At 37.9% G+C, this 25069-nt stretch overlaps 1 protein-coding gene across 1 annotated transcript; it reads left to right on the forward strand.

Annotated features, from left to right (window-relative positions):
- LOC110394101 (desmoglein-1-like) lies at positions 1568-25069 on the forward strand. Its single transcript, XM_021387771.1, is given in 17 exon segments — positions 1568-1801; positions 8286-8321; positions 8721-8849; positions 10010-10165; positions 10319-10466; positions 11306-11469; positions 11775-11909; positions 12174-12359; positions 12660-12919; positions 13928-14070; positions 14216-14431; positions 15616-15845; positions 15848-16169; positions 18022-18170; positions 18652-18712; positions 20782-20990; positions 23485-25069. Coding segments are annotated over 17 exon segments (3561 nt in total). The 5' UTR covers positions 1568-1753; the 3' UTR covers positions 24454-25069.

The raw sequence follows: 25069 nt of genomic DNA on the forward strand, positions 1-25069 counted from the left end.
AGGTACTGGAACAGTATCATTGGAGACATTCAAGGCCAGGCTGGATGGGGCTCTGAGCAACGTGCTCTAGCTGTAGGTGTCCCTCTTCACTGCAGGTGAGTTGGACTAGATGGCCTTTAAAGGTCTCTTCCAACTCAAAAGATTCTATGATTGCAATTTTTTTTGTCATTAAAATATATTTTTTAATTCTTAATGTGCAAATTATGTTTTCTAAAGTTTGACCATTTTTTTAAAATCTGATTTGAAATGTCATATGACACATTTTTCCATTGAACAATTGTTCTTTTTTATCCCCTCTGATAAGTCCATATGCACAGTTCTTCATAGGGAGGTATGTCCCAGAGAGATACAGTATAATAGCTGGTGTTCTTTTAATTTTTTTTTAATTTTCACTTTTTCTGTAAACATTGCTGTTGTTTGACGCATTTTATTCTCTTCCGTACATCAAATTAATTTTTAATGTATTGAAAAAATTTACAGAGCAAAGGTAAGTCTGTAAAAGAATATGTATATTTCACATTTGCAAGAAATTTCTTATATTCAGTGATCAAAATAAAAATACAGAACTGGCAGGAGCATAAGGCTTCATCCCAGGAGATGCTGGATAGCCCTGCAGGTGCTGATCTCTGTTTTCCCATCTTGAGTTCAGTCCTAGGAGATGCCTGGCACCTCAGTGGGCTCAAGGAGCAAGAGCATGCCAGTTGTATTGCTCTTTTGGAGGCTGGAGCTCGTACCCTCCTCACAAGTCCACCAGCACAACAGATATTCACTTTTTTTTTTTTTCCCAAAGGGTGCAAGGAGAGAATTACAAAGCCTTCAGTGCAGCAAAAAGAGATCCATTGCTGAGTACAGGTTTCTTCATCCCTCACGTATTTGTTCCCATGCTATCCCAAATGAGGCCCAAAGTGAGTACATCCTCCCTTGGCTCTCCACCACCTATCGCTTTGTGCAGCTCTCCAGGTTCTCTGGCACAAGGAGTGTGTGCTTTTCCATCTCCGCCATGTCAGCAAGAGCACAACCCATAGGAAAGGAGAGGTATGGCATGCAGGTAATGAAAGCAGAAAGCCTCCTTTCTCTGCCTCTGAATGTTTTTGTGGTCCAATGAGGAAAACACTTTTTTACCCCAAATTAATATGTTCACTTTTTTAATGACAAAAAAGTGCTCAGAGTACTGTGCTTCTGTGGACAGTGTGCATGGAACTGACTTCTTGCCTGACTGCAAACAAATGAACGTGTATTTTTAACTCAATCATTTCTTAAAGTCTATATTCCCTACAGTAATATTCATGAAACTCCTCTGTTGTACTCGGTGTAAGGAGAAAACTGGCAACTGCATTCAAAGCAAAGATAAGTTACCATTTTAACGATTCCTTATGTTGTAATTTATAAATCACTCAGTATCTTCTGAGCAAAGCTTGCCTTCTGTTTTTAAAACGTACCCTTTTGTATCCAACAAAGGGTTTCAGTGCAATAAGCATTAAGGTGTGTCTCTTAGCTTTTACCTGCAAGCAATTATGATGTTGTCAAGCATTTCAGATGAGACCAGCCCAGGATTTTGGGGTGGGGAAAGACACTCTGTTATACAGCATCTACAGTGCTTCCTTCAGAGGGAGGCAGAGACACCTTGAAAGGCTGACTGTAAGGACATCTACCGAGTGCCTTTTTACATAGACACCAGAGTGGGGGGGGGAGGGAAGAGGAACAAGCTTGCAACCATAACTCAGTTGGACTTGTATCCGAGAAGTCAGATGCAATGGATTGGCTCCCTCACCGAACAGCTGCTTTTCTGTTCCTCTTATTGGTAAGTCAAATTTTACAGCAATATTTGGAAACTTTGTCATTGTGCCGGTTGAATCCTCCTCAGCAGACCATTACATTTCACGGTGTAAACTAATAACCCCCCGAAAAATCTTGTGAATTTAGCATAAGTCTTATTTTAAACTGCATTTCTGAAGATTCTGTACAAGTAATTTAGGTTTTCACTAAATGCTGACAAATGTTTATTTCGATTACGACTTCGTAGTCTTTTGATGCTTAATATATAACTTCCCATGTTTAATGCTTGACTTTTCAGGTGAATGTTATATATGGGTGCTATTTAAGGAGTCACTTTTTAAAATAAAAATCTTATCATTTATAAAAAAAATCCTGATAACCTCACTGGATATTAATTTGTTCTGTGTCTTTATTTTTTTGTTCGATTGAGAGAAGGTGAAGAGCAAATATATTTTTTTAAACTGGATAGTTTCAGAACTGTCTGAATCTTATGGCTGTAATCAAGAGAAAAAGATGAAATGTAGTGAAAATGATATCCAAGCAAAAATCAAGACTTTGCCCATTATTTGACATTACTAAGAACTCCTACCTTGCACTGTGTGTGTGTATGCTTGCTCAGAGCAGCCATGTGCCGAGCAAGTGAATCCATGATGAAAGTGTCACTCCTTGGGTTTGTTTTTCTTACTGGAGGAGGAAAGTTGTGGCTATGGTGAAGCAAAATAGTTGTACAATGTGCTCATCAAGGCACGGAACTTACCGAGAAACGACTTAAAGGAATTACGGTGGCTCTTTTACTCCTGCATTGTTTTTTTCCTTTTTGCATGGACTTTTTCACTCATCTGTGCTGCTCGTTTAAATTTAGGTAGAGTGTTAGGGCCCTGAAGACTGAAAATGATAGAATTCATAGTATAGTTCTGTCTTCTTGTGGCTTTCAGTTTACACAATGTATTAGAGTAAGTGTTTGTTAACTCCTTGTCACTGTCACCTCTGGAACTATGGTGAGCAGGAAAAAAGAGGTATGTTTTTATAGCATACAAAATCCTGAGACTTGCTTAGAGAAGATAATCCCTGGCTTGTATGTTGCAGGCATCAGTAAAGCAGAACTAACTAGCACAAGGGAGCTGCCAGGAAAACAATGACAAAACTTGGCCAAAGTACACTATGGTTCGGATGCGTTTCTACTTGTATAATGAAGCAAGCAGCTCTCTGAGATTGGCATGTTGCACATCATGCTAAGAGTGCCATATTTTTATATAACATTAGTGAATATTCATTTTACTCAGTTACCTGATGTTACATACTCCGGATGAGTTAAAGTTTAAAAAATAAGTTCACTGCATGGTACTTAAATCTATATATTCAGAAGAGCTTTTACTGCTTTATCTTCTCTCATGAACTCTTGAGAATTTTCATTCTTTCAGTATATTGCTGTTATGGTTGCGACTGATTTGGAATGTGTCAAGAAAAAGGAGTGACTGAGAAAACTGCCACTATGTTTTGATGAGTATCAAATATTCAGACTCCCAGAGGAAATGATTGTTGTTCTTGTGTGCTTCCCTGCACAGCAGTGGTCCTGGTGGCATGTAAAGCATAATAGTATCTTTCAGCACTGCAGAGGAAGGTGATGGACAAACTGTAGAGATTAAGTATATTATGTAAATTATTTTAGTGCAAGACTGAAAAACAGTCTTGGCTTTTGGCTTGATTAATTGTTCATGAAAATTACCTGTCTTAGTGTGTCTCCCTAGTTAATGGTTAATAACATGTATCAAATAAAAAGTCTGTGGAGTTATACATATTTTAGCACACTAGTGCACTTTCAAAAAAAAAAGAAAGCAGCTCTGAAGCTAATAATTCTCCATATACATTTCATCATTGGTGGGACTGATTCTGCAACCCCTGCTCACATGACTTCAAAGGCATTATTCTCATGAGTAAGGGAGTTCTGTTCGTGGTACTTGCGCCGACACGTTTTATGGAAATAACCTGTTTGATCAGGTATGACTCTTCTCCTGCCAGCCATCATGTGACAGCTAATAATTTTAAATTCACCACATCTCTTATATGCACTTTTGTCTGGCTATATTTTCCCATGTCTTATCTATGCTTTATTTTCCAGTCGTAAGGCTGCACTTACACCTCCTACTCGTAAGCTGGGTTGCACTTAAAAATATTAAGGGGCCCAATCTTCTCCACTTTGGCACTTGCATACCAAACATCTACCAGGATGTAGCTGGGAAACTGTAAGCTACTCTGAAAAATTTAAAAAATATTGTAGAAATAGAAAATAAAGTCATTCTGCAGAAGTATCACCCAAGATAAGCTTCTTAAGTCTGCAGTTACATTCCTGTGTAAAAATGGCCCCTAGATGGCATTCAGAGCTAGAGTGCTAGCTTAAAGACTCTAATGTGTCTTAGAGCGCTAAGACATATTCAGGCTTTATTTATAAGATTTATTGAGGAAAGCATGATTAGAGCACATCTAATTTGAAAAACTAAAATTTGAATGATAATGGCTTACAACATCCATCAAAATCATTTTTCTATTCATTTTTCTAATGGTTGAGTTCAGTTACTCTATGGAAATGTATTATTTCTGTATGATTTGTCCTCTGCTACTTTGCTCAGTAGAAGAAAAACAAACCAGTGGAAACTTTCCCAAAGTGGTCAGTTCTTTGAGTAAATACATTTTAAAATAAACACAATTTTGGAATTTATTCCTCTGACTGACATGATTATTATATTTTTGCTGAAATAACAGTGGGTAACAGTGGATAATAGTGAAATAACCCTCCATTTGGGGTAAAGTACTAAATATTGACTTCGCTTGCTAAGGCAGGAAGAAACAGAAACAGCTAACTTTTGCAGAATTACAAGACAAACTGATGAAAGAAAAATCCCCCCAAATTTCCCCTTAAACCTCAAAGCACATTCATCAGTGACCTGCAAAAATGAAAAGTACACACAAAAAATCTTTTCCTTCTTTTTGTTTAAAAGTTATCAAATGGCTTATTTTTAAAGTATAAGATTGTCTTACATTTCAGGTTTGCTTGTTATTTCACATGCATTGGTACATCTTTTCTTAAAGAAGTATAGAACGCATAATGGGAAGGGTTCATATTTCAACCTTTTGCTGGTCAGAGCTTTGGCTGAGTAAGGTGTAAAAGTCTCAAAACGCTGACACAACCAGAGCTACCATGGCACCCTGATGAGTCATATAATGTATGAGAGTTCTCAGCACTCCTCCCATCACAGCCGGTAACAATACCGCCTTTGACTTCAAAGAGTGAGAAGCAGATCCAGTATGAATAATGCTGGGAAGATGTTAAAGGCATGTTCAGTCATTTAGATACGAGTAGGTGGAGGAGGATTCCGTAAGTGCGTATAATATTGCTTGGCAGTCAATTGATGATTAGTTAATTTGTGTTTGTAAATTGCTTTGAAAGTGCAAAGAACCATGCACATCCTATGGGCCTCATTCTGCTCCCAGTTACATCAGAATAAACTTAGAATAACTTCAGTGTGACTCTAAGGCGCCATCTTCTATACAGAGTTCATCATAATAAAATGAAGGTTTTCAGACAGACTACTGTTAGAATGACTGCCACAATAAATATGTCTTCTGCTTGCACTTCTCCCAGCCCACACCAGAAACAGCTTGTGCAACTAGCCTCTAGTTTCTCTGCATTTTTCAGGGACAGCACATCTTGATTTCATCCTGATCAGCTTGCCTGCCCCAGGGTCTTCAAGATACATCCCACATATTTCAGTGCCTCCTATTGTTTTAATTGTCATTAATCACTGAACCTGTGGAAAGTACAGCATGCAGACAATCAGATACTGGTTTAAAAGGGAAATTTGTTCGCTATTTAGAAGGATACCAAAGTTAGCTGCTAGCAGACAGATGGCAAAATATACTTCTTCACTGGAAACTGCACTGGAAAAAAAGAGTTTGCATTGCATAGAGATGTGAAACATTGACAGTTGGAGTTGAGGGGAGCCTTCTAACTGCTAATGAAAGGAAAACATTAGAAAGCAGGAAATTCTTCAGCCCTGGGTCGTTCTGGGTAGATGTCACTCCAGAACTGTTTAAGTTTAGCTGGTGAACCAGGCAACTGTATCTGATGTCTGTCTGCCCTCATTCCTATAACGTAGCAGTAACTGAGAGAGCTACTGAATACAGACATCGAGTTCACCAGATCAGGATTTTCAAGGAACATCACAAACTGTACTAAGGACTCTGGATTCAAAACCATCACGATTTTTTAATGAGTTTCTATTAGCAACATGTAGTGGCAGAATTTTTGCCTTCATCAGTGAGGGACAAAGCAGGAAACACGGGGCCTTAATTTACAATTGCCAGCATTACTGATGAAGAAATTATTGGTGTTTCCATCATTGCTGCTCCAATGGATGAAACTCCAGTGTAAAATGGATATTCCTCATTGCTTGAAAGAACTTCATATAGGCTAAAATTAAGGGGTTTAATGAATATTCCTGTCCTTAAAGAACATAATTCTTTATAGTTTTTTTCTTTAGAGAGACACCCAACAGAGTTTTTCAGCTAGGCCTTTTAAGCACAACAGTGACATGACTGGATGTGAGATATTAGTTTCACTGTTAAATAATAGAATATGCCATAGGATGCAGTCAGTAGACAAGATTCACTGGCATTGCATTAGAAGGTGTATACTCATAATTTTCTGGGTCAAGACAATTGCTTACATGCCAGAAGGGATTTCAGCCTAAGGGTGGAGAGGATTTCACTGTACTTGCCAAAGCAAGCTCTGTTATGACAGTGTGATCAACTGATATGAAAAGTTGAATCAGTGCAATTTCTGGTGGACTTTATCAGTCAGCCTCTCTGCTGAGGGTGTAATCAGCACCTTCCACTCTCCCATGTTTCCCCAAGCCACAAAGGGGATTTAAAAAGTACAGGCTTTATTTACTACCAAGGTGAAAGCACCCCACAGCTTAAATGGAGTCTAATACTGCAGACTGCCTTCTCTAAGATGAGTAATGACTGCATATGAATGCCAACTGAAGATTTAATCTGTCACCAAGACGTTAAAAGCTATATCAATGTGTTTAACACAGCATGAATGTATCTATTTCCTTTTCAAAGACCTATAATGACTGTAATGATTTTCCTGCAAAGTTTTTTTCTTTGCAATTTGTGTCAATATCCTGCTCAAAGAAACAAACAAACAAACAAAAATCTTACTCCACGGATAGTCTCATAAATTTGAAGGTACTGTACACAACAAAGAGGCAGATCCACATTATAAACTCCCTCCTTCACAGATTAGGGCAGTCCAATCTAATCTTAATCTATTCCATGTAAAATTGTTTTAACATGAATTAAGAGGAAAACAGTCTGTGCCTATCTTCCAGTCTTGAGAGAACAGCCTTTCAATACATTTGAACTGAGGAAAGTCCCATGACGTAAAGTTACTAACAAGGAAAAGATCATCACAGATTACATCCATGCGATGTCTGTCCTACAGTACACCAGACAGAATGTCAGTCAAAAAATAAAAATAAAATACATAACTGAACTTTACTGGGAAACTATACAAAAGTGGAAAATTGGTAACTAGAACCATTAGTCACATTTGGCAAGAAAAGGCAAACTCTGCATCAACTTTTTGAGTCACCTAGGTATTTTGTTTCTCCAAATGATGAATGAAGCAAGCATCCCGTCCTGCAAATGCATGTTTTTCACCTTTCATGATCTGAAGAGAGTAGAGGTAGATCCTAAACCTAAGCTCTGAAGAGGTACATTGACAAAGTGAATTTCATTTTCACACTTTATTTAGGAAGAAGGTTAATGAAACTGTGCTTTCTTTTAAATTCTGCTAATCAAGAAAATGATGGTTCTCTATGATTTTAATTTTAAAATAATTACATATTGCATCTGATCCTCTAAACTTTATTTACTCAAGCCTCTGGTTGTATAGTGAGACCTCAAATTGAAGCCCACTGAACTCCAGGGAAATCTACCCGCCAACTTCAGTTGGCTTTCCATTATACCTTAACCTCAAGAAAACTTCTTCTCCTTTTGTTTAAACTGTATATTGAAGTATTTTAGGTCTACTGTGGACTAAGTAAGAAAAAAATAAAGAATAAAGAATAAATTATTGCAATCATTACTTTCTTTTCAGCTGAGATGGCTACAATCTGAAAATGCATGTGAAAGTTGCATTTTGATAATAGGTATAATTTGAAATTTGCTGTGGCACATCTCTTCACAGTTCCCTGAAAGACAGAAATTATTTTGAATGTATTAATTTTCAAGGAATTGAAGTGATGGATATTAAAAAAAAAAAAAAAAGAATGGTACAATGAAATTTACAGAAATACTTCAGCTGTGACCTAGATAGGTTATTGAAATAGACTTCAGAAAACATGCTGTTCCTACCCTGCAATTCTGCAATGCATAGTAGTTGGGTTTGAACTACCGCATTTTGCCCTGCCTTTTTTATGCTAATCTTTTTATCATTCTTGCAGGTACTCTTGGATTTCAGCACAGGATTTCATGTAGAGGTAATAAATATTTCTTTAGAAACTGATTTTTTGATATAATGAAACATAATCACTTTAAGAATGACAAAATCAGTTTAAGAATGACATGGAAAATACTAAACAAGGACATTTCTGAGTTTTAAGGCTGAAAATATGTTTAAATATTAAACAGCTGCAGGTAATAACGTGTTCATCCCCTCAAAAGAATTTCTCCTGAACCGATATGAATATCTCATACTCAGGAATACTTGTACAGTACACGTGCACGGTCTTAGAGTTTGGGACTTGCTAATGTATTAAAAAAACATATTCTAGAAAAATTTCTTTACTCCTTCTTGTTGTGGGAAGTTTTAAATATCTGAATTAATTTAAAATATATTGAGGTTGGTGCTCATATGACACTGGAACTCTATGTCAAAGGTAAAAGAATGGAATGGAAATGGAACGGCAAGATGGAAAACCTTCAGAAGACAAAAACGTGAATGGATAAAATTTGCTGCAGCTTGTAGAGAAGGAGAAGATAATTCTAAAAGGAATCCAATTGCCAGAGTAAGTAGAAAGCATAGCAGAAGTGTTCACTGACAAGGAAGCTTTTTCTAAAGACATGCTGATAAAAGAGATGTAAAAGCACATTTGCTTAGACTAGTCAAAGCAAGGAACGTGGAATAAAAGAAAGATGAGTAAGAATTTCCAGCTCTGCTGAGACAGTCTCATAATGTGAATGTACACAGCTGCTGAGGAGTGACCAAAAGCTTCCTAGAACATCGCAGTTAGTCTCCTTCCTGGAGAGCTCCAACCACAGTCTCTTTATCGTGCAGCGTCTTTGTTCTAGATCAAGATATTCTTTTCTCTCTCACTCTGAAAAACTCCTTGAGTGAGCACAAGTTCAAGGATGGTGCCTGACTCATGTAGACAACAGAGCAAAGAGCTTGGACTCCATGTTATAAGAAGGACATAAAAATGTTAGAGAGAGTCCAAACAAGGGCAACAAAGCTGGTGTAGGGTCTGGAGGCCAAGACATGGGGAGCAGCTGAGCTCCCTTGATTTGCTCAGCCCAGAGCAGAGAAGCTGAGGGGAGGCCTCATGGCCGCTGCGGCTCCTCGAAGGGGGCGGAGGGGCAGCACTGAGCTCTGCTCTATGGTGACAGAGACAGGGCCCCAGGGAAAGGCATGGAGCTGTGTCAGGGGAGGGGCAGCTGGGGATTAGGAAAAGATTCTTCACCAAGGGGTGGTAGGCATGGAACAGACTGCCCAGGCCTGTGGTCAAGGCCCCAACTGCTGGAGTTCAAGGAGCGTTTGGACAATGCTGATTTTGGTTGGTGCTGTGTGGAGTCAGGAGTTGAAGTCAATGATCCTTGTGGGTCTCTTCCAGTTCAGGATATTCTGTGATTTTATGATTCTATCCTCTCTCTACGACGATGTCCCTAAGGAGGTCCAGCTACTCTTGGAAGTTTCTGTCCCATAACAACTGCACTTCACTGCTAGAAGTCTAAGAAAGAGAAATCTTGTCCAGTACTTAAGCGCAGATGCAGCTGTAGGCTGTTTTGTGGAAAAGCCCTAAATGTGTACAATCAATTGAATCTTGTGATATGTGATTGGGAGAAAAACTGACATACAGAATTTATGAGGAGACTAATAGTAGGGAAAAAAAGCACTGCAGGGGTTCTCTGTAAAGTTCTCAGTATAAATTATTATTATCTATTATTGCAGATTCGATCAGACTGTGAAGAAAATAATCCAGTCACGTACAGCATCTCTGGAGTTGGAATTGATCGTGCCCCTTATGGAATATTTGTTGTTAACCCAAGAACAGGAGAAATTAATATAACATCAATAGTGGACAGGGAAGTGACCCCAGTATTTGTTGTAAGTACACCCCAATTTCTTTCCCTTTATAATGATGGATGTAGCTTGGGACAGGAGAAGCACAAGAAGAAACATGTTCTGATTCATTTGTTTCAGATTGCTGCTTTTCTTCTTTCACTTTTGGTTTTAAAATGAATAAATATCTTTATCTAGATACGCTGCTTTGCAAAACACTCAGTGACGGGTATGGATTTGGAACCACCTCTTGAACTTCGAGTCAGAGTTCTGGATATAAATGATAATCCTCCTATATTTGCACAATCGGTATTTACAGGATCTGTTGAAGAATGCAGTATGGACAGTAAGTAACTATGTTATGCCTATTATGGTAAAGTTAGCGAAGAATCCAGAATATAGTCAATATAAACCTGGTGTGTTCATTCTACTTTTTCTTAGACAATGACATACTTTTCCCAAAGCTACTGCAGAGGAAAGAGCAGAGGATGCTTCTCAGAATGTTATTAGAGCAGGGCTCAAGCTAATATCTTCAGTAAAATAATAATAATAATAATAATAATAATAATAATAATAATAATAATAATAATAATAATTGCAACTATACTTATTTCCCATGGCAGTGCAAAAAATGCATTTTTTTCCCATTTTTTCTATTTCAAATATTTGTGTTTGCAGCCTGAGTATTGCTGTTGCAGTAGAATATTGCTAAATAAGTCCCTTGTTAAACACTTAAAGTTGTTCTTTTTCCCTGAGCTACTGGATTCATTATTAAGCAGGAGAATAACACTGAGTGTGTTACTCATAATGGTGGTTAACACTCATGTCTGACCTTCTAGAAAATCTCATTTTAAACTGTTGAGATTTCTTATGTGGATATCATAGTACTGAGTGGAGACTCAATACTCACCAATTTTACATAGTCTCTATGGTGACTTAAGGAAGTTCAGTGAAAATCTACTTTATTCCACCTAACATTAGTTTTTATGAACTTTAAAGTCATTAACATTTAGTCATAATCAGAACAAAATTGAGCTGCAGTTTTTCTTCATAAATGTCAACAATGGGATAGCATTATGTCATTTTTTTATGCACCAGGTATTTAGCACCATCTTGATGAGCTTTTTTGCAGGAACAAAGCAGATTCTACGATTTAGTTTTAATTTTTATTTTTTTTATTCACAGACACACTGGTGATGAAAATAATTGCATCAGATGCAGATGAACCAAATCACTTGAACTCTAAAATTGCCTTCAAGATAGAAAGTCAGGAGCCTTCAGGCCAACCAATGTTCATTATGAATAAATATACTGGAGAACTCCATCTAGCAAACTATCTTGACAGAGAGGTATCATTTCTATTTCCAAAGTCAAATAACACGATACTGTTGTGTATCTTTAGGAGTGATATGATGCCAGGGGGAATGGGAGGGAAGGTAAGCAAGGTGGGAACAGCACAGGGAGGAGGGTAGAGAGAGAGAGAGAAAGTGTGCCTTTAAAAAAAAAAATTAAAAAGGAAAAATGTATTTTTATATGTGTTAAAATGAAACATCTGAGTCAAATTCCTGTATTAAGAAACAGTGGCAAGACATTAGTATTTATATTTTATAAGATGTAGAGATTCTTGTAACGGTAATTTCTCTTTCTGTGACAGCAACACAGTAGTTACACTTTGGTTGTGAAGGCATCAGACCGGGATGGAGCTGCAGATGGAATTTCATCCCTTTGTAGCTGCCATGTGAAAGTTATTGATGTCAATGACAACTTCCCAACTCTTGCTCAAAGCTCTGTAAGTTTTTAAAACCAAAAGCATCATGATCAGAAAACACAAATCCATTTCTGCTAAGCTGCCTCTGCAAACATTTGGATTGACACAGCTTTTTATATCCGCAACCAGAATCATGATTTACACAGAACACAGAGGTTGTTTTTTTTTTTTAATTAAATTTTCATTGATTCTTTTTTTTTAATATTAACTGTGGACAGAACATTCTTAAATAAAATTCTCTATGGTCAGCTGCGTTTGCTAATAAGTATTTATCTGCCATTCCAGTTTTCAGCAAGTATTTCAGAAAATTCACTCAGTTCAGAAATTCTACGAATACAAGCTCTGGATGCTGATGAAGAGTTTACTGACAATTGGTTGGCAGAGTTTTTCTTTATATCTGGTAATGAAGATAACTACTTCGAAATTGTTACAGATCCAGCTACAAATCAAGGAATCCTTAGAGTAATTAAGGTATGGATAAATACTGTGATTCAGCTATTGAAATAACCATATTAAAATTGTTTTAATTGTTAAAAAATATCACTAACAGCTCTGTCAGTCAAGTATTTAAAATAGCATAGTTTAAATAGTATAAATAAGATTGAAGTCATAGAATCATAGAATTGCTCAGATTGGAAAAGACCTTCAAGATCATCAAGTCCAACCACAACCTAACCATACTACCCTAACTCTAACAACCCACCACTAAATCATGTCTCTGAGTCCAGGAAGTTTTATTTGTTTTCTGGTTTTCCATGTTTTATTTTTTAGGAACTGAATTATGAACATATCCCAACTCACTCACTGAGCATCGGTGTCAGGAACAGAGCTGAATTCCACCATTCTGTTATGTCTCAGTATCAAGTCATTGGAACACCCCTCATAGTAGAAGTAAAAAACATGGTTGAACCACCAAGATTTAACCCATCTGCGTTGATCTTATCTGTACCACAAAGAACAAGGGTGAATTCTGTTGTGGGAACATACACAGCCTTCGATGAGGACACAGGCACTACTGCAACTAATGTTGTGTACGTTCTGCTCTACTTTACCCCCCACATGGAATAATTCTTTAACTAAGATTTCAGTGGAATAAGTAATTGGTAATCTTTATTCCAGTCAAAGAAGTAGAAAGGGTACTTATGAAGGGTACTTTAAAAACAACAGAAAAAAAAAATAGAATAACAATAGAATAATAGAATAGTATATTCTTATGCTATGATTGTTCTTGTTTCCTGACATACTTTTCTTAGCCTTGTGCACGAGACAGAGAAGATATTATTCTTCTATCAAGCTGCAATTTAAATAAATCAGAACAGATTTTCTGTGACCTAACTTAGGAATATTCTTTTTGTGAGATCTGAAACATTTACTAAAAATAGAGAATCTGTCACCATCTCTAAATAAAACAAGCAGAAAACCACAATAAAGGGCAATATTATAAAATCAGAAGAGAAGTCACTATTGGCTCACTTCAAAGTGAAAAATAAGTAAATCTGATTTTATATTTATTTCTGCTGAAAATCATGACAGTTTTAATAGAAAAATACTGTTTTTAAACAAATATAGAAATAAATGCACCCAATTTTAAAAAAATTGAGAAGTTTTCATAAAACAGAGAAAAATTATTAGCAAACACAGCCACAGAATGTTATCAGAAGAATTGTGGATTTAGCTACTGATATTATCATGAGTTCTATTAAAGCTTTACAGGATCCAGGTAGATTTCATTTATTTTTAGACTATGATATCACTTTCAAAATATAAAGGGCTCTGTGCACTTCCTCTATTACTGATTTTTTTATGGTGTATCTCTTTTGGCATCTACAGAAATCTTGCTTGAATAGGGTGAAATGCAATGGCATCTAGCAAAGCCTAAAGAAAAATTTTCTGAAGGGACAAGTATTATTTACAAAATGAATATGTAGTAGACCACTAGAACATATGAAGTCCCTGCTAACTTAAATAATTAATCCCACTCAAATAACTAGGTCTCTTATTCAACTTTATTCTGAATATTTTTCCTTCACCAACTACAGATATAGTATAGGACGTGATCCAGGTGCCTGGTTCAGAATCAATCAAAACACTGGGGAAATCACATTGAGCAAAGTTATTGACTGGGAATCCTCCTATGTAACAAATGGGCAGTACAGAGCTGAAGTTCTGGCTATTACCAGAGGTAAGAAAGAGGTTTTGTTTTCTGAAACAAAACTCTTCGTTCAATATATCTCTTTTCTTTCTTTTCAGTTCCATGTTTTCCCACCTGAACTCATTGTTTATAGTATCAATATTACCTCCTGATCACAAATACTTTCTTTTTACAGGGGTTCCTCGATATACTGCTACTGGAACCATTGTACTTACAATGCAAGACATCAGAGACAATTGTCCAATTATTAATACAGAATTAAGGAAAGTATGTATGCATTCCCCATCGGTGATTATCACAGCAAAGAGCATAAATGATCAGTACGCCCTCCCCTTTACATTCAGCATACATGGTGAACCTCAAACCACGTGGATTATCAGATCAATAAATGGTAAATTTACTCGCATTTTATAACAGTAAATCATAGTAATAAGCTCCTATCTAAGATAACAGATTAGGATACATTTTAATAACAAAATTGTAAAACAGTCATTAAAATCTGTTCTTCTCACTTAAATGTTTTATGTTCATATGAATCCAAAGAGTTACTCTGAATTTGCACATGTATATGTATTAATGTTAGAATTGAAGGAGATTACTACATGCATTTTATCTAGTTCTCATCTTTTAAAGGAGACTAAAAATGTGCTGGTCAAAAGAAAACAGCAAAACTCTGCATGAGTGTAACTATGATAAGCAGCTCTATTGGTCTAAACCTAATGAGGCAATTCAAAAGCAATAAGTTGATAACTTTTTATTTCCATTTTATCTAAGAAAAATCCTAAGCATATGACAAAGCTCTTGTATTCATTTATTAGAGTAAAAAGTTCTTAGCTGGTCTTTATTTTTATGAGAGTCTTATGAAAATGGCAAATAAAGATTACAAGTTTGCAGTTCATTCTGCAAAGTCTGCTTGCTTATATCTCTAAGAAAACATTTCAGACTCCGAGCTTATCCAATTTCCTCTAATGGACTTAATTAGCTAATGAATCAATCAAATCTCATACTATACTAAATGACAGAATTTGTGTAACTTACTGTATGCACAGAAGGATATATTAAATGGTAAATATCATAATTGCAACTACCTTGGTCTCATTTGTCCTAATCAGATGCAGATGCAAATGTAACATTAAATATTTTTTAAAAATACTGAAATACCTTTTGAAAAACAGAAAGCATAACTATCATGTAAATTCCTAGTGAGAGAAAATGAAGTTTATAAAACTTGCAATTTATATTAGCCATCATGGGAATAACAATGAGGAAAAGCATCAGTAAGATATAAAAAAGTGCATTTGCATCTTTTATATTTCTCAAGTTAAAAAGTGATGACTAGACTGATATAGCTGAGGTTTTCCAAAACTGAAAAAAAAGCAGCATAGGTCAAGATCATGTTTCAGCTTTGAATAAGAGCTCTCTATGCATAAGTGACTGAAAATCCAATGTAAGAATGAAGAACAAATCCAATGAAGATCTTAACTTTATTCGCAATAAAAAAATAAAAAAAGGTTTGTGCAATATTTAGATTCAGCACCTTAATCTAAACATTTTTCTCTTATTTTCCCCCCAAAGCTTCCTCTGCAGAATTAGTGAATCAGAACATGGACTTTTACCTTTACAAGATATCTATCAGAGTAAGAGATAGCCAAGGTCGAAGTTGCTTGCAGCCGTATGTGATTCCTCTGCAAGCTTGTCGATGTGACAGTCGCAATTACTGCAGCAGTGGGGCCACAAAAATAGTTATAATTGGAGGTGGTGGTGCTGGTGGTGGTGGAGCTGGTGGTGCTGGTGGTGCTGGTGGTGNGCTGGTGGTGCTGGTGGTGCTGGTGGTGGTGGTGCTGGTGGTGCTGGTGGTGCTGGTGGTGCTGGTGAAGGAGGCCAGGCTGGTGGAGGAACAGGACCAGACTATGATGGGATGGGGTATGAAGATGGTGGCGGCACTGAATCCAACACAGACTGGAGCTCAAACACTGGGGTGGACAGTGGAGGTTACGACACTTATACTGGAAGCACTGATACTGATTATGGCAGAAATGAATATCCTAGCGTATACGCCCAACCTTCTGCTACCACACTTAGCGGTTCTGCCATTGGCCTGATGTTTCTTGGTGGATTAATATTTGTTTGTAAGTATAAAATTAAGAAAATGATTATATTAACCTTTTTTGAAATGTATGTTTTTATTTTTCTGATTACTTTTTTGGTCAGTTATTTACTCCCATGGTCAACTCAAAAAAAAAGTTTTAAATTATAAGAGAATTATAAGTATATATTTGTATATTTATATTCTACATATACACATTTATTTCATTCAGAAATAACTATCTCCATCCTAAAAGTTAGGTTTCTTTCTTAGGTATTATTCTGTTCTCAAACCACCAGGCAGGGTCAAAATATTTAGCAGAAAATTGAGAAGATTCTGGGCAAGAACTGTTCCTATTGCTTTACAACATTTGTAATGTTGTAATTTGTTCTGTAGTTACATCACTAAAATAAATGGATCAAGTCAGGTATGAAAAGATGCAAGGAACAAAATTGCTTTGAACACTAAGCCAGAAAGATAAAGCTCATCAGCTTAATTTTTGAATCTTTTGGCCAGTGTTGCTAAACCATATGTCTATTAAAAAACAGTAGTGTCTGCGATAACAGGATCAAAGCAGATCATTCATTCATTCATTCATTCATTCACGTGTCCTAGTATTTTTGAAGAAGCATGAGTTTAAGGGAGAATAATGAGACAATCTAGATTTTATGCAACATAGGAACTTCAGCAATTACTTCCCAGACCACCACAATCATATGTAATTGTTCTTCTTTCATGATACAAGCATCAGGCAGTCAATATCTGAAATTGAACAGTGTTGAAATACTGACAACAACAACTATGGAAACCTGATTTTTTGAGGAGAGTAGTCATATTGGGTTTTGGTCTCTAATTAGTGTGAATCAACAAACAAAATTTTGAAGTTGTAAAAGGCTATCTTGTTTATAGTTCCTGTGTGGTCAATAACAGACTGCCTTTCTGCCTTCAGAAATCTCTTCTAGTCAGTGGTCTGGAATAAATACATCCTTACTAATGTGGTGTGAAGTAGCACTTTGTGCACTGTATAGCCCTTTCCCCTTTTCTCTTTGGTATACTTTGATGTTAAAGTGGGAGTTACACACACTTTGGTTAGTTTGCTGTAGGCAACTGTCTCCCTGCTAACTGCAGCAATATTAAGTTACTAACTTAATCATCTACTTTAACAGCTTAAACACAACCAGAATGAATATCGCAGCCCTTTCCTAAAATGAGCAATGGTTTTTGGGGTTTTTTTTTATGCTAGTTTTTAAAGCATTCAGCAATACCCAACACTAAATTATTGCAATAATTGCATAATATACCATACTGAGAAACCTGACTCGCCCTGTTTAATCACTTGTTAAAACTGGGATTTGGGGTTTGACTGTATTATTTTTCAAATAAGCATCAAGTACATGTAATGTGGAAATGCAACGTGAGAGTTAAACGAAGATCGCTGCAGCCAGACAGATAGCACTCTATTGATTCTCTTAAGTTTATTGTTACTAATGTGTATTTCTTTTCAACTACAAGTCTGAAGAGAAAAATGTACTCTTCTACATCAAGCATGAATATCACTGAATACTATATATAGCAAGACTGGTTTTGTTTGTTTAATTTTCATACATCTGCATCTTACATTCATTCATTTGAGGTACATCAAAGTCTGTTCCCAGGTGTAGGCATAAACTTGGAGTAACAGCTCTACTCCACCCTAATTTTGCTCTGCTGTAACTAAAGGCAAAATTATGCTGAGTACCCAAATACATATATATTCAAAAGCAGCTAAGGATTCTGAAAGCTAGACTTGCTGGCTGCTTACTTTGAAACATTTTAGAAGATACATTTTCAAAAGTTCTTGGGCACTTGCAGCTGAGATGTCCTAAATACCTGTTTCCTGTCTCTTACCTGTTAAGTGATTCCAATTTTGATGTCAATGAGTGACTGTTGTGGATGTGGACCTGGAGCTGCAGCTGGAGTTGGAACTGGATTTGAACCTGTACCTGAATGCACAGAAGGGGCAATTCATCCATGGGGAATAGAAGGTGCACAGCCCGAAGACAGGGTCAGTACATTCCATGTTTCAAAAGCCCACAGTAACTTGTGTTTACAGAAAAGACTACATCTGTCTAAAAGCAAGAAAGGGATTGTAGCACTATGCCATCTTTTAAAAGAAGCCTGGCATTTTCAGCCATTGCCAGGCAAGTATGAAAGGTGATTCTTAATTAATATTTGTGGATGGAGCTTCTGTGCTTTAGTTTGTACACAGTTAGCTTGGCCCAACAGTTTGGTCTTACTATTCCCTCAGCTGAAACACAATAATTGACAAGCTTTTCAAGTGCAAGGGAGGGGAAAAGAGCACAAACCATCTTCACTGATCACCTTTTCATTGAAAAACAATTGTAGTCTTTTTTTTATGGTAGTGGTAATTCATAGCTATCATTAACAGTTCAGGGTGGTAATTCCTTAACATGATTCACAAAGTCTTGGTCTTCATATGGGAATTTCAAAGTCATCATTCAAGGAATCAAAATGTTGTTTTCCAGGATGTCTCACACATTCTCGCCCCAACAACAGCTGCTGGAGGTGATTTTGGAGAACCCTCTGGTAAGAAGATCTTAAGATTTTCAATGTGCACTATCATTAAGCTATTTTTCAGTACTTCGTGTCCTCTGGCTCAAGGAGCACATGGGTTTCTCAGCTTAAAATCTGCCCTTCCAATCCTACTTCTGCATATAATCAAACTGACACTACTAGGATTTCCAGCATGTATAAAGCGTCTGAAGTTTGAGCCCTGAACATGAGCACATTCACTTCTGCAAACTACTTCCAGCTAGTGGATGAGTGCTCTTTTCAAAATACCAATTTTATAAGAAATCAGTCTCAAGATAAAATTAAGAAAATTTTCTTTTATAATTTAGTGGTGAAAGATTTTTTCCAATTTCCAGGCACTGCTTAGAAAAAAGGAGAATGGGATCTGTTGAGTAGCCAGTTATTTACTGTCCAGTTGTGTGCAGCTTAGATAGAGAGCTGACAAGCAACATAATAAATGTATGCTTTTGTAATAAGGTTTCCCCTGGAATTTGGTGTCCATAGAGAGTAAGTCACTTTTCTTTTCCCCATTCCATTCAGTAAGGATGCTGGTGCAGATTGATTTTCTCTAGCTTCTTATAGGAGGACACGTCACTCTGCAAGCAGCAACTTCTTTGATGAGCACTGATTAGCCAAAAATGTTATCCTCTAGATAAAAAGATAAGAGAACATTTTAGGTCATAAATGGGAATTAATAGTCTTTTTTCTCAGGGAAGTTTTGCTGCTGTGACAATTGAAAAGTTTAAGACTTTCACCTATGATTTACTTTATTTCCACTGTTCCGTATTGCTACAGTGTGAGCCCCAGGTTCAAATTCTACCAGCTGAGACCAAGATTAAATGAAAAAAAAAAAATAGAATTTGGCCTATATTTCTTATTGTAAGCATAGCCAAGACTATTGTTTGCAATTGCTTTATATTATATTACACGGCAATATTTAAGATCACACTTTCATTGCTATCGTATACAAAAAATTATGGAGAAGATAAAATTCTGTGGGTATGTTGTGGTTTAATCCAGCAGGTGGCACAGCACCACACAGTCTTTCAATCAGTTTCCCCTTCCCAGTGAGATGGAAAGAATAAAAAAAAACCCAACGAAGTAGAACTCATGGGTTGAGATAAAACTATTCACTAAGATAAAGGAAAATAGTTATGACTATATACATAAAAACATATATAACAAGTGAAACACACGTAATTGCTCACCACTCCCGACTGATGCCCAGGTAGCCCTCTGAGCAGCAGAAGGGAAAGAGATGAACTCACAACCCCTTCAGAACTCTCCTTCTGCATGATGTTATATGGTATTGAACATTCCTTTGGCCAGTTGAAGTCAGCTAACCTGATTCCATTCCCTCCCAGCTCCTTGGGCCCTTCACTGCAAATGGCCTTGGCTCTGTACAACACTGCTTAGCAGCAACTATAAACATCGGTGTTATCAACATCGTTATTCTCCTAGAATCAAAACATAGCATCATACCAGATACTCTGACAAAAAAAAATTCCATCCAAGCTGAAACTAAGACAGTATGATTTTATAATTTAGTGTAAAGTTTATTTTCATTCTCCATTATTAACATTAGTTATGATCAATTCTTCTTCACCTGAATCCCCACTAGTAATCTAACAACTACAAAATGTGAAAGGATTTACAAAGCTGTTTCTTTCAGTAACAAGTTTTAGGCAAACTGACTTTTAACTCTAGTGGGATTATATATGTAGATGTATATATTTGCATAAATAGCCATAAGATTATCTTATTTGCTAATGCAAAATCCCCTGGTCATATACATACACCAGATAGAGAAATTGCCCCTATTACACCAGTCACTCATTGATCTTTTTTAAAGCATGTATGCTTAGCCTCAGAAATAAAATCCAGGTTTTAGATGTCTTCTAGTATGCACTTAATTTTTATTGCAGTTTCAATGTTTGGCACATGTGTGTAGAACTGTGTCTAAAATAAATCTAAAATGCCTTTAGATGATAAGTACTGTCACTGCACTCTTTGCAAAAACAACTGACAAATTCTGTGAAAATTTTCACAGAACACAGGAGGACTAACTTATTTTCTGTTCTCAGATATATATACAAATACATACGGAGGAGGAGGAGTAGTAGCTTCTGGTGTGGAAGAAACTACAGGAGTTGGTTATGGCACTGGTACTGGTTATGGAACAGCTGGAGGAATTTCTGGAACTGGTGAAGCAAAAGGGTCAGTTGGAGGAACAATAAAAGAATTTCGAGAAGGAGGGGTGAACATGGCCTTCCTAGACAACTACTTCTCTGAGGTAATGACATGGTCTTTTTTCGTCTTATATCTGTGAGCCTGTTGTTACACTATCCTACTAAGTGAGACTGTGGAAATACAAAATTGTAGAATCACAGAAACCTGGAATCATTTAGATTGGAAAAGACCTTTAAGATCATCATGTCCAACCATCAACCTACCACTAACAAGCCTACTACTAAGCCATGTCCCTAAGCATCACACACACATGCCTCTTACATACCTCCATGGATGGTGATTCCACTATTTCCCTGGGCAGCCCATTTCAATGTCTGTCAATAACTCCACTCTACTGAAACTTCCATGATATATAACTGGTGTGAGAACAAAGCTTACTGTATTAATAGGAAAAAAAAAAAAAACAGCATATTGATAATACTGCTTTGGAGTTGATGGCATAGGAGTCTTGATTACTCAGTAGGACTCCTTTTTGTAAAATTGATGGATACATTGTGGTTATGGGCAAGTGATTAAATTATTTCAAATTAATAAGTGACCATCAAATCTATTAATTTTCCAGTTTTTGGTGTATAAACAGATATTTACATTGTGAAGTTGTTCACAATTACTTACTCCAGAGCATAGATTTATCCTGAGCATAGATTTCATAGAAGCATAGAATCACCAAGGTTGGAAAAGACCTCTAAGATCATCCAGTCCAACCGTCTACCTAGCACCAGTATTTCCCACTAAACTATGTCCCTCAATACAACATCTAAATGTTTCTTGAACGCCTCCAGGCATGGTGACCCAACCACCTTCCTGGGCAGCCCATTCCAGCACCTGACCACTATCTCTTGAAGAAGTATTTCCTAACGTCCAACCTGAATCTCCCCTGGTGCAACTTGAGGCCATTCCCCCTCGTCCTATTGCTAGTTACACGAGAAAAGAGGCCAACTCTCACCTCACCACAACCTCCCTTCAATTAGTTGTAGAGAGCGATAAGGTCACCCCTGAGCCTCCTCTTCTCCAGACTGAACAATCTCAGCTCCCTCAGCCACTCCTCATAAGGCCTGTGCTCCAGAACCTTCACAGCTTCATTGCCCTTCTCTGAACATGCTCCAGAGCCTCAATGTCTTTCTTGTAGTGAAGGGCCCAAAATTGAACACAGTTCTCGAGATGTGGCCTCATCAGGGCTCAATACAGAGGGATGATCACTTCCCTGCTCCTGCTGGCAACACTGTTTCTGATACAAGCCAGGATGCCATTGGCCTTTTTTGGCCATCTGGGCACACTGCTGGCTCATGTTCAGCCGAGCATCAACCAATACCCCCAGGACCATTTCCTCTACCCTGTCTTCTAGCCACTCTGCCCCAAGCCTGTAGCGTTGCCTGGGATTGTTGTGGCCAAAATGCAGGATCTGTCACTTGGTATTGTTAAACTTCATCCCACTGGCCTCAGCCCAGCGATCCAGCCCGTTCAGATCCCTCTGCTGGGCCTTCCTACCCCTGGGCAGATTGACACTTGCTCCCAACTTGGTGTCATCTGCAAACTCACTGAGGGTGCACTCAATGCCCTCATCCAGGTAATCAATAAAGATATTGAACAGGACAGGCCCTAATACCAACCTCTGATTTCTCCCAGATTGTGATCTACCAAGTTGGCCAAGGAGAACTGTGTATTAATTTTCTGTTTGCCATATCCATCCCCACAAATTACCCCTTCTGCTGACAATCTCAGTCTCCCAACTCCCTGCCTCCTTTCCCTCCCGGGCCTCCACTTTTGTCTCTCCCTATGTCTTTCATCACATCCCTCTTTAAATTCTGCTCTTTCCTTCCCTCTCTCTCCTCAGTGATCACCCTGCCACCATCAACGTCATTCCAAAGCATAGATCCCTTTCCTGCTCAAAATGGATTCTCCACTGGGCACACCATGCCTTCCTGACTGTGGCCAGCCCTCAATGACTTCCCCTCTGTCCTGGTTTCCTTGCTGCTCTCCTTGCCATCCTGCTTCAGTTCTCTCCCTACTACTTTGTCTGGATACAGTTGCCCAAGAAGTATGTTCCTTTCCATGCATCCCACAGTCCGACCTTCTGTCAGCAGACCAATACCACCATTCCTTGGCTGTCTTGGCCAACTCTGTTTGTGCTATCCCCTCCCACCCACTTCTGTTGCCAATTTCAAAATTTTAACAAAGCATTCTTTTTATCAAAATAAAAAACTTTGGATAAGATTCTGGGGGCAAGAAGGCAGGAAATATCCTGCAAAATTATTGCCAATTATTCTGTTTATATAAAAGTTTCAAGTCTCTGCAGTAACTGTTTTAATGAAATCTGAGATATTAAGCATTTGCAAAAACAAGAATAAAATATGAGTAGCATTTGGATAAAGCTTATTTCAAGGTCAGAAACATTTTGATGATTATTTTTTGTCCTGTGATGTTCTCTTTTTTGAGTCAGCTAGGCCCTACTGTAATAGGGAAACCTCACTATGGTTTGAGTCATCATAGTTAAAAACTTGACACTCTGTTCACTTTTCTGTTTTTGCAAACTACAGAAAGCATTTGTGTATGCAGATGAAGATGAAGGTCGGCCAGCAAATGACTGCCTATTAATATATGATCATGAAGGAATAGGTACTCCTGTTGGCTCTGTTGGTTGCTGCAGCTTTATTGGAGAAGATACAGATGAAACGTACTTGGAAACTCTAGGACCAAAGTTTAAGACGTTGGCAGAGATCTGTCTGGGCAAGGAGATCGAACCTTTCCCTGATGCCAATCCACCTTGGCCAGGCATTAACGTCACCTTTCCCAATTCTGAATGTGACCTAAACCTCCCACCACCTGGAACCACGATCCTTGTCAACGGATCTGCACCTATGGCTCCCCCAGCCGGCACTACCACGGTTGTTACTGAAAACACCTATACATCTGCATCTACCGTACAGCCCCCGCGGCCAATGCCTGATCCTTTACTCCACGGCAATGTGACGGTGACAGAGACCTACGCCTCTGGTTCTCCTCTTTGTGTTGACCCACTGCGTGCATCCAATGTTGTTGTAACAGAAAGGGTTGTTGGTCCTGCGTCTGCCTCTGATTTGCGTGGCATGCTAGATATTCCTGATCTTGCAGATGGGTCCAACGTCATCGTCACAGAAAGAGTCATTGCACCTAACTCCCGGCTTCCAGCATCTCTGAGCATTCCTGATTTGGTAGATGGGTCAAACGTGGTGGTGACAGAAAGGGTGTTCAGGCCTGCCTCTGGGATGCCAGGCAGCTTAATAAATATTCCCTCAGAGTTATCCAATGCCCACAATGTGGTGGTCACTGAGAGGGTAGTGTCAGGGTCTGGGATGAGCAGCCTGGCAGGGGGAGGACTAGGAGGAGCCAACCTGGGTGGACTGAGCAGCACAGGTCAAATGCTCAGTGCTGATAGTCACCTTGGTCAGGCAATGGGCACAGCATCCCCTGGCACCTCCCGGAGAAGAGTCACAAAGTACAGCACCGTGCAATATTCCAGCCAGTAAGGCTCCTGTCAGCGCACCTCCCCAGTGAAATCACCACTTGCACCACCACTTATTAGCTGCAACCCACCAAGAATATCATCATTATTTATACCTATCACACAGCACTGAAATTAAAGGGATTCCTCCTTCAGTAAGGATCTCAGAAGGATGCCCTGTTACAAGGCCAAGACTTTGTCAGTGAAGGGAAAGTTGAGGTTAGCTCTAAATTTTGCTCTCTCTCTCTCTCCACAGAGCAGTAAACGTGTACAAACAGACACTAATGCTTTTGGAGAGAGATCTGATTACTAAGCAGATCAATGAGAGAGGATCTTTGAGTGCATGCAGTATCAGCATGAATTAATGTCATATGAAAGAGTGTTAAAATACTATATTGCTGAGCGATCTCCCACAGCAAGGAGATTTAGGTTGATTGCTCCTTACTGGCAAGATAGAAAAAGAAAGCAATTAATAATTAGTCAATACAAGACTAAATAAGCACTTTCAAATGCATCACTTTACTTTTCATGTAATTCCAGGTGCGCTGCAAAATGGCACTTTGAATCATTTCTCTTATCACCAGCAAAAGTTAAATGTAATTATCATATAAATGCAATACTTTTTCACAGCTTACTAAAGT

This window comes from Numida meleagris, chromosome 2, assembly GCF_002078875.1.
Source record: "Numida meleagris isolate 19003 breed g44 Domestic line chromosome 2, NumMel1.0, whole genome shotgun sequence".
NCBI classification, from domain to species: domain Eukaryota; kingdom Metazoa; phylum Chordata; class Aves; order Galliformes; family Numididae; genus Numida; species Numida meleagris.